The 13,408-nt window shown below is 47.4% G+C and overlaps 1 protein-coding gene across 1 annotated transcript in view; it reads left to right on the forward strand.

Annotated features, from left to right (window-relative positions):
• Positions 1-4,947: 4,947 nt before the first annotated feature.
• The window catches only part of ADAMTS8 (ADAM metallopeptidase with thrombospondin type 1 motif 8), a 30,839-nt gene continuing 22,378 nt past the window's right edge, over positions 4,948-13,408 (forward strand). The window contains exon 1 of the mRNA XM_033172084.1: positions 4,948-5,622. Coding sequence (XP_033027975.1) covers positions 4,963-5,622 — 660 coding nt within the window. The 5' untranslated portion in view covers positions 4,948-4,962. The remainder of the gene's footprint in view (positions 5,623-13,408) is intronic.

Consider the following 13,408-nt stretch of genomic DNA (forward strand, 5'->3'; position numbering starts at 1 on the left):
GCAAACGAATCAGGGTGAATGCACAATAAACAGGTCATCTTGCTTTTCCTCTTTACCCCCTCACACATACATGCTAGCATCCAGAGCTAGCCACACACACACTTTGGCATACATATATAAAGCACATTAACCTCTCCAAAGATTCCTATGATTGGGGGGGTGTGGAGTGGGGAGGGGATATGCTTTAATAGTATGGGGAGTATGCATCCACAATCTGGAGTCTATGTGGGCTTGTGCTTCTTTTCCTCTATCTGCGGGCAGGAAGAAACTGACCCCCCCAAACTTAGCTGAAGAACTTTGAAGGGTTGGGGAGGCCCTTTTTCAGCAAGGAGGCTGTCTCCTTAAGTTTGAGGGGTGGATCTGGAGACATTTGGTGGGAAGGTTCCTTTCTTATGTTGCATGCATGATGCTTGTGGCATGGAGCATGGCAGAGAGTAGCTCAAGTGAGTAGTCAACTGGAAGCTTGCTCAGAGGGCCTGAAACCACAACGGCTATGCTCAGTTGCACCTCCACTGCTGGAGGCAGGATGCTTTTGAATATCAGTTGCTGGAAATTGCAAGCAAGATTCCAAAAGGCACCTGGCACCCTGGTCTCCTTCAAGAGGAATGGTGGGATATAAAGCAAACAAGTCCTCAGTGGCAACATCGCCATTAGGTTGGTCACTGTGAGAATGCTGGACTAGATGGGCCATTGGCTTGATCCACCAGGCTATTCCCATGTCCATATGTGCTTAAGAAGAGGTTACAAGGAGCACAGCATTCCCTGCTGTGGAATTCCACACCTAAGACCTCTGCAGAGTAGCTGCTTTGGGTTTTAGGAAGACAGGAAAGGACTTCCATGGTGACAAATCCCATAGCTGTGCTAGGTTGCTTTGACACTCGCCCATTTATCTGGAACTGCCATGCTTGCTTCATTCTTATTTTACAGACAATGCCCAATTGTTATGTTTCCTCATTGCAGGTTCCACCCATTTTATTTCCTGTTCAGAATGTCTGGGGTAGTGTGGGGTGTACTGAACTGGTGCCTGGACTAGTAAGCTTATGTTTCTGGTGGAGGGGCTAGGGTGGGCTCTAATTGCTGGCTTCCTTCCATAAGTTAAAACTGTCTCCTCCCAGAGCAGATGCTGACTTAACTAAGGGGAAATTCATCACAATGCTGAACAGGGAGTGATAGCGCAGCCAGAACCTGCAAAAAGGAAACTTGCAATTAACATTGCAGGGGGCTTAGAGGTAAGTATGATTACTGCCTTCAAAGGAGACCAGGGCAGTCTTATGTTTTCGGCTGAGACTGAATTCTATGTAAAAACTGTAGGAGGATCTTGGCTGTAGGGAAGGGCACTGCTGGACTATATAGAACTATATTAAATGCTATGTGGAACTTCTGTTTTAAATCAATCCCCAGGCATCTGCAGGTAGGATTGGGAGACACCTCTGCCTGAAATCCTGGGCGGCCACTTCCAGTCAGTGTAGACAATACTAAACTGGATGGACCAATGGTCTGACTCAGTGTAAGACAGCTTCCTATGCTCCTTTGTTAAGTACAAGTCCCTTCACTTTGCGAACTGAACATCTGATAGGACTGAGCAAGGACCTTTGCTGCCCTATGAACAGCAGTCAGAATTTCCACAAGTCCTCTTGTTAAAAACACCAGCAGAGGGCCTCTTTCCCTGGCATCATCAGACCACAAACCAGCTTCAGGACTGGTTATCTCTAACCTCTGCTGGTTCAGCTCCCAGGTCAATCCTCCTGGCCCCCATCCCCACATAAATGGCTCTTCACTAAGTGATCTGCTCCTGATTCAGCCCAGAACTCCTGCTCTGTCCATTCAGATCTTCTGCCCTTCTCCAATCTTATTCTCTTTCCCTGTACCAAAAGACCATCTCTGGCCATGGACCGGTTTTTCTCTGCAACAGTTTATGCTGGGCTGCTGACTGTCACACCCCATGGATCTTATCCTGCCATCACTTATTGCATCACTGGAGCCTCCGCTAGCAGCATATTTGATATGGGACTGTTTAGAACACGCATCAGCGAATGCTCATCATGCTTCATTTCTTTACAGTCAAAAGAATCACACTTTATAAAAAGAAATTCAGTAATCAGAAACTCTGCCCACCCCGCAACCCCCGGAAAAGATGCAGTTATTTAGAGACACAGCTGGTGTGTGTCTGGGTAGAAGGAGGTGGCTTTTCAACAGAGCCAAGCAGATGTAAATATTCCCCCTCAAACGGACGCACAGATATTTGTCCAGAGTAAACAGCTTTTAAACACTGACCCTCGTCCTCAAGCATTTACCATAAAGCCTGATTTCACAGGTTCCCAGGAGGAAGGTATCTGGAACCTCAAAACACTGCTTATATTATCCTTTCAAATAGTTTGAGGATTAAAGCTTTCGAACAGCACGTTTTAAGGGGGAGGAAAGGGGATTCCTCTGTGGCGCTTTGAGAAAAAGGAAATTACTCTGATCCCTGATAACCTACAACTCCCCTAAGAACTAATGGGGGGACTGTGGGTCCCTTTCCACCACGCAAAATGCATCCCTTTGGGTGTGTGGGACTTGGACGAGGCTTAGCAGAATTCCACTTTGGAAGTTACCGGTACTTCCAGGGTGCATGGCATATGGACCTTTTAAAAAGATATCTCCTTTCTCCGCAATTAGCTGTTCCTTATTCAAAGATTTTTCTCCATTATCACTCAGTTCCTTTTGGTCAAGCACAATGGGATTTCCAGAATCTAGACCAATCATGGTGAGTGTAATGCATCATATGTCATCTACAGTTAAGAATAAATACCAGCTCAAATATTTCCAAATTGTCTGCATCCGTACGTATAAGCCTGCCCAGAGTTTAAGCTGGGCTTCAGAGGCCCCTGTTCTCTGTTTGTGCTGCTGTCATGATCTATTATATTGACTGTTATCACAGACAGGGACTTTTTAGTGATGGCCCCACATCATTGGACTTCTCTCCCCTAGTGAATAATAGACACGGTCCCATCAATATTGGCTTTTAAAAGGACCCTGTAATTGGCTAAGGTGTCAATTCTTGAACTTTCTTTGTTGTTGCTGCTCATTAATTAGAAGATAGTATAGAAAGTTTGTTTTGTGATTTTTATAAACAAGTTCATTGTAAACTGCCTTGAGGCGCCTGCACATGGGGAAGTTCAGAAAGCTTTTTGTTTTGTTTTTAAGAATAATTATTTACTAAAATGAAATGAAGAGATGGAAGATTATACACATGAGTATTTCAATCTGCCCAGAGCTGTAGTTTTTGGAATGTGGAGAGCTATGTAGAGAAGCAAAAGTCCACTGAATGAAATGAAAGGCCACTCTTGGTGTTCTGCAGTGTCATGATGTATACAGGAAGCGAGGATGCTTAAAATAAAGCATATCTAACAGCTACATCAGCAATACACCGGAATAAAAAACTGAGACTTTTGTGCAGTGGGCGGTTTGTGAGTAATAAAAGACATGTTGTAAATAAAGACAGTCATAAGAAAAAAAAATGGTTTATGTTTGGGGTGCTTGTTTTTTTCTTTTTAAAAAACCAAATAAGCACAAAATCCATTCTCTGTTTCCTTTTATTTTTGTTTTTCCTTTCCAAGTTTATCACGTACTTGGAGAAGGGGGAACGGAGAGTTGAATTCTGATTAAAACATTCCTTTAAAAAAAAAAAGGAAAGAAAACATGACCAGCTATACTTGTGTGGAAGAACTGAATGCATCGCTTTTCTAATTTTCCAAATGGCCCAGTTAATGCTTTTATTAGGAAACCTCCCTATGCTTCCTTCTGTATCCTCTGAAGTACATTCTCAGATGAAACTCCCTGGCACAATGATTAGATAGCAGCAGCTCCTTTAGGAATGATGAAGATCTCATTTGGGAGGACCCGGATGTATGCTAGCATCTGATAAAATGGAGTTTTGTCTATTTAGGATTTGGAACTTTTCCCATGGCAGATTTATTTCCCCTCCCCAAGAGCCCCCGAAAAAGGAAGGAACAAGTGGAAGCCCTCTTCTTCTTCTTCTTCTTCTTTTACCCCATACAGTGCAGAATTAATGCAAATGATGACAAATCTCTTGGAATGCAGCCTTTTAAAAGTAAATTTTAAAAAGAATGTCTGATTGCCAAAGGGTGATCAAAGTCCTGGAAAGAGTTAACACAAAGAGAATAAGAAAGCGGGGGGGGGGGAATGTTTGAGTTGACACTTAAACAAGAGAGGCGTGTCCTCCTAGCTCCTGATTGGCTTCAAGTTCTATCCAAAAACCTCCCCTCCCCCCCCCTTTTCATTCCTCCTCCTCCTGCTCTCTAGGTCCCAGGGGAGAATGTGGAATAGTGAGAGAGATCAAAAATAAACCTCTTATGTCAAAGCAAGGGGGGAAGAAAAGTATAAATACCGAGGACTCTGCAGCCAGCTTTGGTGCTTCAAAGGCTTGAGAAGAAGCAGCCCAGGGAGAGAGCGGAGCAGCCTAGGGAGAGAGCTAGAGAGCTTCTTAGGAAGGGAGGGGGGGGACACGACTCAGAGAGGCAGAGAGAGAGAGAGAGAGAGAGAGAGAGAGAGAGAGAGAGAGAGAGATCAGGATTCCAACACCCACCCAGCCCCAGCCTCTTTCAGCTCGACACACTTTTTTTCCAAGTGGACAGCCCGCTTCGCTGCTGCATCTTTTGCCTGGAAAGGTGCAAGAGCTACTTTGGAAGCTGGTAACAGAAGGAACCCCACAAACCAGCCTTTGGGGAGAAAGAGGACCCCCCCCCCAATTCTCCCTCTACGCTGGGCAAGCTGTTGCTAACTAACTAAACCTGGCATTAAAATCCCAAATTTGTTCACTCTCTCCTATCAATTTCAAGCCACAGTTTTCCCCCTGGGGACCGCGGCTTGCAAATTTGCAGCATACACAGCTGGGGACTTTGCTGTTTCTTCGACTGAGCCTGCTCTTCCCATCCCATCATTGGCTCCCTGATAGCATCAATGCTGCCCCTTTCTCTGCAACCACCGCAGCCCTCGGCATGCAGGCTGGTCCCTGCCCGCATGCTCTTCTTCCCTCTGCTGCTGATCTTGCGACTGCTTGGCAATGCCTGGGCACTACCCACCCAGGACAGCGACTCCCAGGGGGTGGTGCCAGTCTGGATGGTCCCTCCAGGAAGCGAAGGGCAGATTTCCTTCTCCATCCGTGCCTTCAGGAAGGAGTTTGTCCTGCAGTTGGAGCCAGATGCCAGTTTCTTGGCACCTGGGCTGAAGATCCAGCACGTGGGTAGGAAGGAGCTCCTTGCTAAGGAGGACGTGGGGCTCCGGAGCTGCTTCTACTCTGGGACTGTGAACTCCCAGCCAGACTCCCTGGTGGCTGTCAGCCTGTGCCAGGGCATCCGTGGCTCCTTCTTGGTGGATGGAGACAAATATGTCATCCACCCACAAGGTCATGAGAATGGAGATCCTCTGCTGCAGGCCCACCAACTCCAGAAGAGGGGGTGGGCAAAAGAAGCTGGAGAGGACATCCCAGAAGAGGAATCCTGGGTAGCAGAGCCCAACGGAACCAGCAGAACCAAGAGGTTCATCTCAGAAGCCCGCTATGTGGAGACCCTGCTGGTGGCTGATGCCTCCATGCTCCAGTTCTATGGGGAAGACCTGACGGTAAGCAGCACTTCAACTCTCCTTCTCTTCCTTTTAGATGCTCAGAGCAGGTGCAGGTTGGGTGATGCATGCCAGTCTTAAGTGGGAATCTTCTAGCTGTGGGTGGGGTGGCAGATCTGGGGTGATGCAGTCTGGGCCAGGTCATGGTAAAAGCATGAACCCTGAGCAGTAATTCTCCAAATCTCACTTGCCTTCAACTTCTGGCTGCGTACACACCATACATTTAATGCACATTAACTCCTGGTTGCGTTCACATTTAAAGCACACTTAAAGCACACACATACCCTAAGAATCCTGAGAACTGTAGTTCACCCCACACAGCTACAATCCCCAGCAAACTACCGTTCCCAGAATTCTTGCGGGGTGTGTGTGATGTACTTTAAATGTGTGGTTTGTTCATTGCTGTCTTCCAGTCTCCTGTCTGTAATTTTATGGGGTAAGGGCCATAATAATTCTGATCCACTTTGCTTACTGGGAATAACACTTGTGAAGCACTGTGAACACTTCAAGGCACATGATAGCAAAAATGATCATAGGAGAAAAATCAGGGGGAATGATGCTCCATGCAGGGGTGGGCATGGGGTCGTTGTGGGACAACTCACTTCTTGGAGACTGCTCACTATTGAAGGGCAGACTTGTTAACAAGGAACTTCCGCTAAACAGCATCTCTGGGTAGAGTTATCCCCTGCTCCCCGCCCCACCCCCTTAACACACAATCAACACATCCCTCACAATGTGATGTCATCACATTCTGCATTTCCCTGCCCCAGCTTCACATCATCTAATGTTGCACAGTCTGATGAAATCATGCACCCGATGGATGTTCCTAGATGTTATGGGGTGGGGGTGGGGAGCTTGACACCCAGATGACATTTCTGGCAGCTGCCTGAGTCTGCAGTAACATGTAGTTGCACCTTGTCTGGTGGAGATGAAACGTCTGTATTTTAACTCATCAGTTTTGTTTGGACCTGGTAAAGTGCACGCTGGTATTTTTTCAAAGCATAATTTTGTCCAGAGAGAGGCAAAACTGAACTACGTATTTTGTGGTTTTTTAAAAAAATTATTGTGGGAAACGAGCACAGCATATTTTGCCTATGCTCAGCTGATGACATGAGAACTGTAAAGCAATTTGATATTACAGTCATTAAGCTAATCTGTGTTCCTCATTATTGCCTCTTTGGTATACTGTACTAATTTGGTACCTGATGCTACTTTTGGAGACTAATGGGGGGAAAGTTGGGCTTTGTTTAGTAGAAGAAGGGGAAGGGGCAGTCTCTATTTGTAGCCACATAAGATTAGTAGAACTTCTAGAAGTCATGTTTAGATGGGAGCCTCCCTCTCTTGGGCTGCATTCCTCACCCCGCCCAGCCCCCGCCGCCCCATGGTTGAAGAGAACCACTTGAACCAGGAGACCCACAGATTTCATAAGTACCATTTACATGAGTAAATTTATGTTCGCTGTGTGAAAGTCTTACTCAGCTTTGTTAGCTCCAAAAGGGAAGTTTCTATCCTGGAATTTGTGTGCAAGGAAAATCCTAACTTCTGCTAGGACAGCGGCTTTCACCGTGGTGAAATTAAGCAGGAATTATATTGAGGACATTCTATTAAAAGGAGAGGGGAACAGAGGTTCATGGGTCATTACAAGGGGTTCTGCTAACTGAGTATTTGTGGGGGGGCTTTGTTCATCTTCAGTCACAGCATTTCTAGTGGGGGAAGTTATTTTGTTTGAGGTGCTAATAGCAGAAATGGGCTCTGTACAAGTCAGGTTTATTCGGGAGACCTCTTTCTCTCAGCACATAGCAGGTGGAACTTCAGAAATGTTAAATGTGAATATCTACTACCCAATAAGATGTATGAAACATTTCCATGATAGTAGGCAGGATGCATGTGGAATCGTACTTTGGGCTCTTCCAGACGTTTGCTCTTTTGGGGTGGGATTCAACCACATGCCAGCAAACTCAGATTGCACAAATAAAGCTAGTTATTGCTCTGTGCAACAAACCACCCTCCCCCCCTCAAAATCAGCTGTTTTGTGGTAAGGAAAATGATTGGGAAATGCACCCTTGGAAAGCGAGGGATAATAGTTGCTTGGCACAGGTTCGTATACCCTCCCAACAAACAAATCTGAATGTGTGCTCAATGAGCAGCTGGCAGAAATGACATGGAACTGCTGAACTAAGGAAACCTTGACTCTTAGGGCAGGGAGAGAGAAAAGTTTGTAACAGTTAGAGACTTTGCTTCCTATGGTGTACACACACACACACACACACACACACACACACATACAAAACATACATACATGTGTAACTTTCCTTTATCCCACTTTTGCTCTTGATCAAACAGATTTTGCAGATTTTTTTAAACAATGCAAAAACTTTCCAGCTCTATTTACCTGAGGTGAAAATCGGGTGGCTGTACATATGCCACAAGCAGCTATCACTTTTTCCAAAACGATTTCAATTCTGTGGGGATAAAAATAACACTCTAAGTCCTTTGTCTGGAGAAAGACTAGAGCTGAGTCAATTACATCCATCATCTCCCTATAGAAAGGATTTATTTCAAGCATTTGGCTTAACCCTTTAATCCTTATCCCCAATTGCAAAGGAGGCTATGTACACAGAACTGCATTTTCTTCAGTCATCCTGCTGCTCTTGCTTCTTCCCCTTCTCCATCCTTTCCCCTATGCTGTGTCCTCCATTACCGGAATTAAAATTGCAGGATCCTTAAAGGTAGGGACCTATATTATTATTATTATTATTATTATTATTTACTCATGTAATCACTTTACCCCCTATGCGCCCACTTGACAGTTTCAATCTGTGGAACTGGCAGTCTTACGCACAATACCCATTCCAAAGTGCAGGTTATGGCAAGAAATTCTTCCTTTACCTTGCCATAACCTGCACTTTGGAACTCCCTGCCTATTGATATCAGACAGGCACTTCTACTATTTTTTGTTTGTTTGTGTGTCTGCTTAACACATTTTATATTAGGCCTATCGAGGTGTGTAGATGTTGCTGTGCTTTTAATCAGTTTTTACCGGTAGTTAACTGCTGGTTTAATTTTCTTATGTTTTACTTATTTTATCTGTTTTCATTGTTTATTTCAATATTTTTTGTCAACCGCTTAGACAAACAAAAGTGGTATATTACCGTAATTCTGTAAAGTAAATAAATAAAATTGCTATGTCGCTTTGAAAAATGATAGACATTGGATGGTGCTATATGAATACATAATGCTTCAGTAGACATCTCACTAAGCTGAACTCTGGCTCAGACGATAGACAGTGCCAAACCTCTGTAATACTAATAACCCCCTTATAGCCAGACGTCATGCGGATCTGGGAATCTCGCCAACAGCAGTAGAATGTCTAAACTGGGTAAAATATGAATCGTAAGTCTGTACAGTAGTCAAGAAATACAACGGATTTCCCAAAATAGGAAGATATTGAACGACAATTGTTGTTTTTCCCTAGAAGTGATTTATTTTGGAAAGTTGTTTTGTCCGTTTGCTATGCCTTTAGACACCTCTTAAGATATTGCAGCCGTATTTGGATCATGACTGCTGAGAACAAGCAGCAGGTTTTTGTTTCTGTTTGGGTACAATTGTTTGCCATTTTGAATCAAGATGGCGGGCTGAAGCTTTCAAAGCTGCACTGATTTAAACTTCTGATTTCGAAACTGCACTGGTGTTTGGGTTTGTTTGGTGTGTGTGTGTGTGTGTGTGTGTGTGTGTGTGTGTGTGTTCTTTCTTAGAATCCCTGAGCAGTGCTGGGCACAAGTGTGCTGATTTCTTAAATTTCTAAACAGTATTGCATTTCAGAGCAGCATACATCATGTCCCCGCACATCCAAACAGTGGCCAAGCCCATGTGCTCACAGTATTCCTAGCCTGGGATTCTGATCTCAAAGCAACAAATGGGAACAGTATGTCCACCTGAAAGCTCTCCCCACCCTTACAGTCCTTCACAGTCCGTACATGGACATAGGAATCCTCTGCACACTGGGAATTTTGGATCTTGCTCAGGTGTGTTTCCCCCTGTTGGACCTTAAAGACTTGGGATGAAGTTAGAGACAGCCTTGGGGCAGATCCACATCATACACTTAAAGACACAAATTTATAACACACGACTTCCCCCAATGAACCCTGGGAACGATAGTTTGTTAAGAAGGCTGGGAATTGTAGCCCTGTAAGGTTGGAATAGCAGTTCCCAGGATTCTTTGTAGGAAGCCATGTGTTTTAAATGTGCACTGGATCAGTGGCAGAGGAAGCCTCTCAGGCACCTGAGGCAGGGGACAGCACAGCCTGTGCCTTCCCTATGGGCGCCACGTGCCTGCCCCAATGGGTGCCACACGCCCCATGCCACACCGGGCGCACAGTGCCCTTATGGATGGGACATGTGGCATCCATAGGGATGGCACAGAGCACGGGGTGCCCTTAAGGAGGGACAGGGCATGCTGTGGGGCCTCAACCACCCTACAGCTGGGGGGAAACAGCCAGTGCGGAGCCTGTGGGTGCCAAGACGTGTGGCTCGGGTGCACTGCAGGCCCCGCGGTGAGTGCCGACGGCCATTTTGTCACCCCCCCCCCCATCAGGGTGGCACCTGGGGCGGGCCACACACCCCTTCCTACACCCCTGCACTGGATGTGCTTTAACTTTATAGTGTGGATTGGTTAGGCATTTGCAACAGGTGCTGGGTACCTACCCCCAATCTTGCTCCCTCTGCCACCCAACTGACACTCCAATACTGTGCTAAGCAGCTGACCTATGGAGTGCAGGTCTGCGGGGCCTGATGCTCTCCAGATGCCCAGGACTATTGCTCTCATCAGCCACTGCTGGGTGGCATCTGGAAAGCATCAGGTCAGGGAAGGCTGTTCCTGGCTACAGATGTCAAATGGAGAATGCTTATCTCTCTCTCTCAAACTACAATTTCCAAGATTGCTTTGTGGAGAAGTCATGACAGTTGAGAAAGCAATGCTTTGGAGATGCCCATCAGGCTGTGGAGGGCTAGCCCACAATAGCTACAGAGCTATATTTCCCAGACTTCCATGAAGGGAATCCATGATAGCTAAGCACATTTAAAGCTAAGCAGGGTTAGCCAAGGCTGTGCCCTTCAGATGTTGGGCTCTATCTCTCATCAGCCCTAGCCGACATGGCCGGTGGCCAGGGATGATGGGAGCTGAAATGCAGCAAACATCTGAAGGGCTCCACGTTGGCTTCCCCTAGTCCGGGGGTCTGCAACCTGCGGCTCCGGAGCCGCATGCGGCTCTTTTACACCTTTTCCGGGGCTCCGGGGCGAATACGCCTGTCCACTTCTCCAGCTGGCCAGCGGCAGTGGCCGCCCTCCAGCTGGCCGGCGGCCCGCCCTCCGGAGGCTGAGGGTGCTGCTGCCGTGCTGCTCTGCTCATGCGTCGTGCCTCGTTTCTGCCAGCGCAGACGCAGCAGCAGTTTCCCTCCAGAGGTGTGGCTGCTGCTGCTGGTGTGGAGCTGCTGCTGGCTGCTGCATCGAGGCGACGGCGAGGTAGGCATCTGTGGGCTGGGCCAGGGGTGGCAGGTGGTGGGCGAGGGCGAGGGGGGAAGCCCTCCTTTTAAAAATGGTCGAGGAAGCTGCGCCTGTTTCCCTGCCGCTGCCTCCTTCACTCCTGGTTCCGCTCGCAGCCTCAGACCGCGCTCTCGCGGGCGCGCGTCTCTCTCCGCCCCGGAGCAAGGCCGGGACTCGCCCTTGCCCGGGACCCACGTCTCAGGAGCCAATGGGTGCATGTGTCGCGAGGGGGCTTGGAGGCTCCTAGGAGCCCGAGCACGCACAGATGTGGCTGCTTAAAAAGGCTGCATGGAGGAAAAGGCAGTTGTGCGTTCTTCCGCAGCAGCGTCGAGCAGAGCCACCGCCAGACCTCACCAGGCAAGGTTAGTCACGTCGCCCCCGCCTTCCAGGGCGCAAAGCTGGGCTGGCTGGGCAGAAACCACCGTCGAGCTCTCTGCCTGCCGTAGGCGGGGGGCTTTGCAACCCCCCAACGAGTCCCTTGGGGTGGGGGACTGGGACTGGGGAGGGGGAGTCCTCTGCCGCTGCTTCCTCAGGTGTTGCTTAGGCTGCCGGGCGGAGCGTGGGAGCGCAAGTTGGCCGCCTGCTCGCGCCCTCCGGCTGTGGCCTCTCCAAAGTGGCCTCTCCAAACGCGCGGCGCAAAGAGCGGCGTCTTGGCTTTGCCCCGGTTTGGTTGGGCAGCCTGTGGCTGGAGATCCGGGGGATTCCTCCTCGGCGGCTGAAAGAGAGGCTTGTTCTCCCGCGCTTTCTTTTCTCCCAGTTCTAGGTCACTCGACCCACAATAGCACTTCTTTAGTCTCCTTACCGCACGCGCTCTGGCAACTTTTCAGGCTCCGGCTTGCGTAAAAACTGGGAAAGCTTTCTCTCGCTTCCTTCCCCCCTCCCCCTCTCATTTCCTTCCCCCCTCCCCCTCCGATGCTGCTCTCCAACCACCTACCTGCTTGTCACAAGTTTTGACCCCCCCCCCACTCCTTGGAAGGGTTTCATTATTGGAGCTGAGCTTGTCCCCTGCTGAGGTAAATGACTTATTGCTCTGCTTCGACCGGGGTGGGTGGGTGGGTGGGCTGGTAAAGAAAACCAAACCTGAGTAACTTATGGAGAGGCAGAATTTACTAGGTGGGGGAGAAGCCCCTGTCGTGACTTCCAGGTGTTTGGAAGCACGGACAGCCCACCAAAAAGAAAACTTGTGAAAATGCTTCCTTCGTGAGGGCAAGGAGTAATAGGGGTGGAGATGGGCCGAAAGTCCAAAGGAAATGATTTCTTGAAGGGGGAGGATGTACTACGGGAGGCAGAATAAAGGGCTGGTTCTCACAGAGACATGGGTAGGAGAATGACGCCCCAAAAGGTTGCAGTTTTTCCTCTGTCCTGAGTGTGTGTTAGGGGAGCCTTGACAAAGTACTTGTTGGCGTGGAATCTGTGTTCACTTGGATCTGTGTTCATGTGCAAAATCTATCGCCATTGTCATTAAGGGGGCAGGGAACTCCCCTAAAAAGGTTTGAACACTATGAACTACTATAGCCACCTGTATGCAAGTCAGCACAAACATCACAGGCTTCTCTGGTGCAATTCTGTGCTTTATTTAGCAAGAGAGGAGGTTGGAAGAGGTGAGCATAGCCTCTGGTCTGGAATATTAAGGGTAAAAGACACTAAGATTATTGTAAAAGCCAGCAGTCTTCAATTAGACATGGGACAAACATTTAACACAAGTGTGCAGTTGAGGACTCATTTTTTTAAAAAACAACAACAAATCAAATATTTGTATGCTGTTGCAACCCACCTTGGATCAGGCTGTGACCTGGTAGTGGTCCCCAGGTTGGATAAAAATGAATGATTTTAAAAATAAAAATAAAAAATTGATTTTTTTTATTTAAATCAGATTTTTTTTATTTAAATCGGATTTTTTAAATTTAAATCGGATTTTTAAAAATAAAATGCAGTGTTATATTTGTTTTAAATGTCGCAGTGGTTTTGCGGCTCCCAGTTTCTTTTTTTTCTTCAGAAACGGGTCCAAGTGGCTCTTTTTGTCTTAAAGGTTGCAGACCCCTGCCCTAGTCTATAGTGTTCAATGAATGCCCTTTGCCATCTTCCTCACATTTCAGGAGGCCTACATTAGCAGCAGTACATCGTTCAAATCTCCTGTGGAAGACTAACCAAACAAAAGCATCCATGTATATTACTTGCCCACAGCTGTTTTTGATGGCACTGGTGGTGGGGTTAGATGGAGGGGAAATACGTGTGTGTCAGTCTG

Source organism: Lacerta agilis, chromosome 15 (assembly GCF_009819535.1).
Source record: "Lacerta agilis isolate rLacAgi1 chromosome 15, rLacAgi1.pri, whole genome shotgun sequence".
Classification (NCBI taxonomy): Eukaryota; Metazoa; Chordata; class Lepidosauria; order Squamata; family Lacertidae; genus Lacerta; species Lacerta agilis.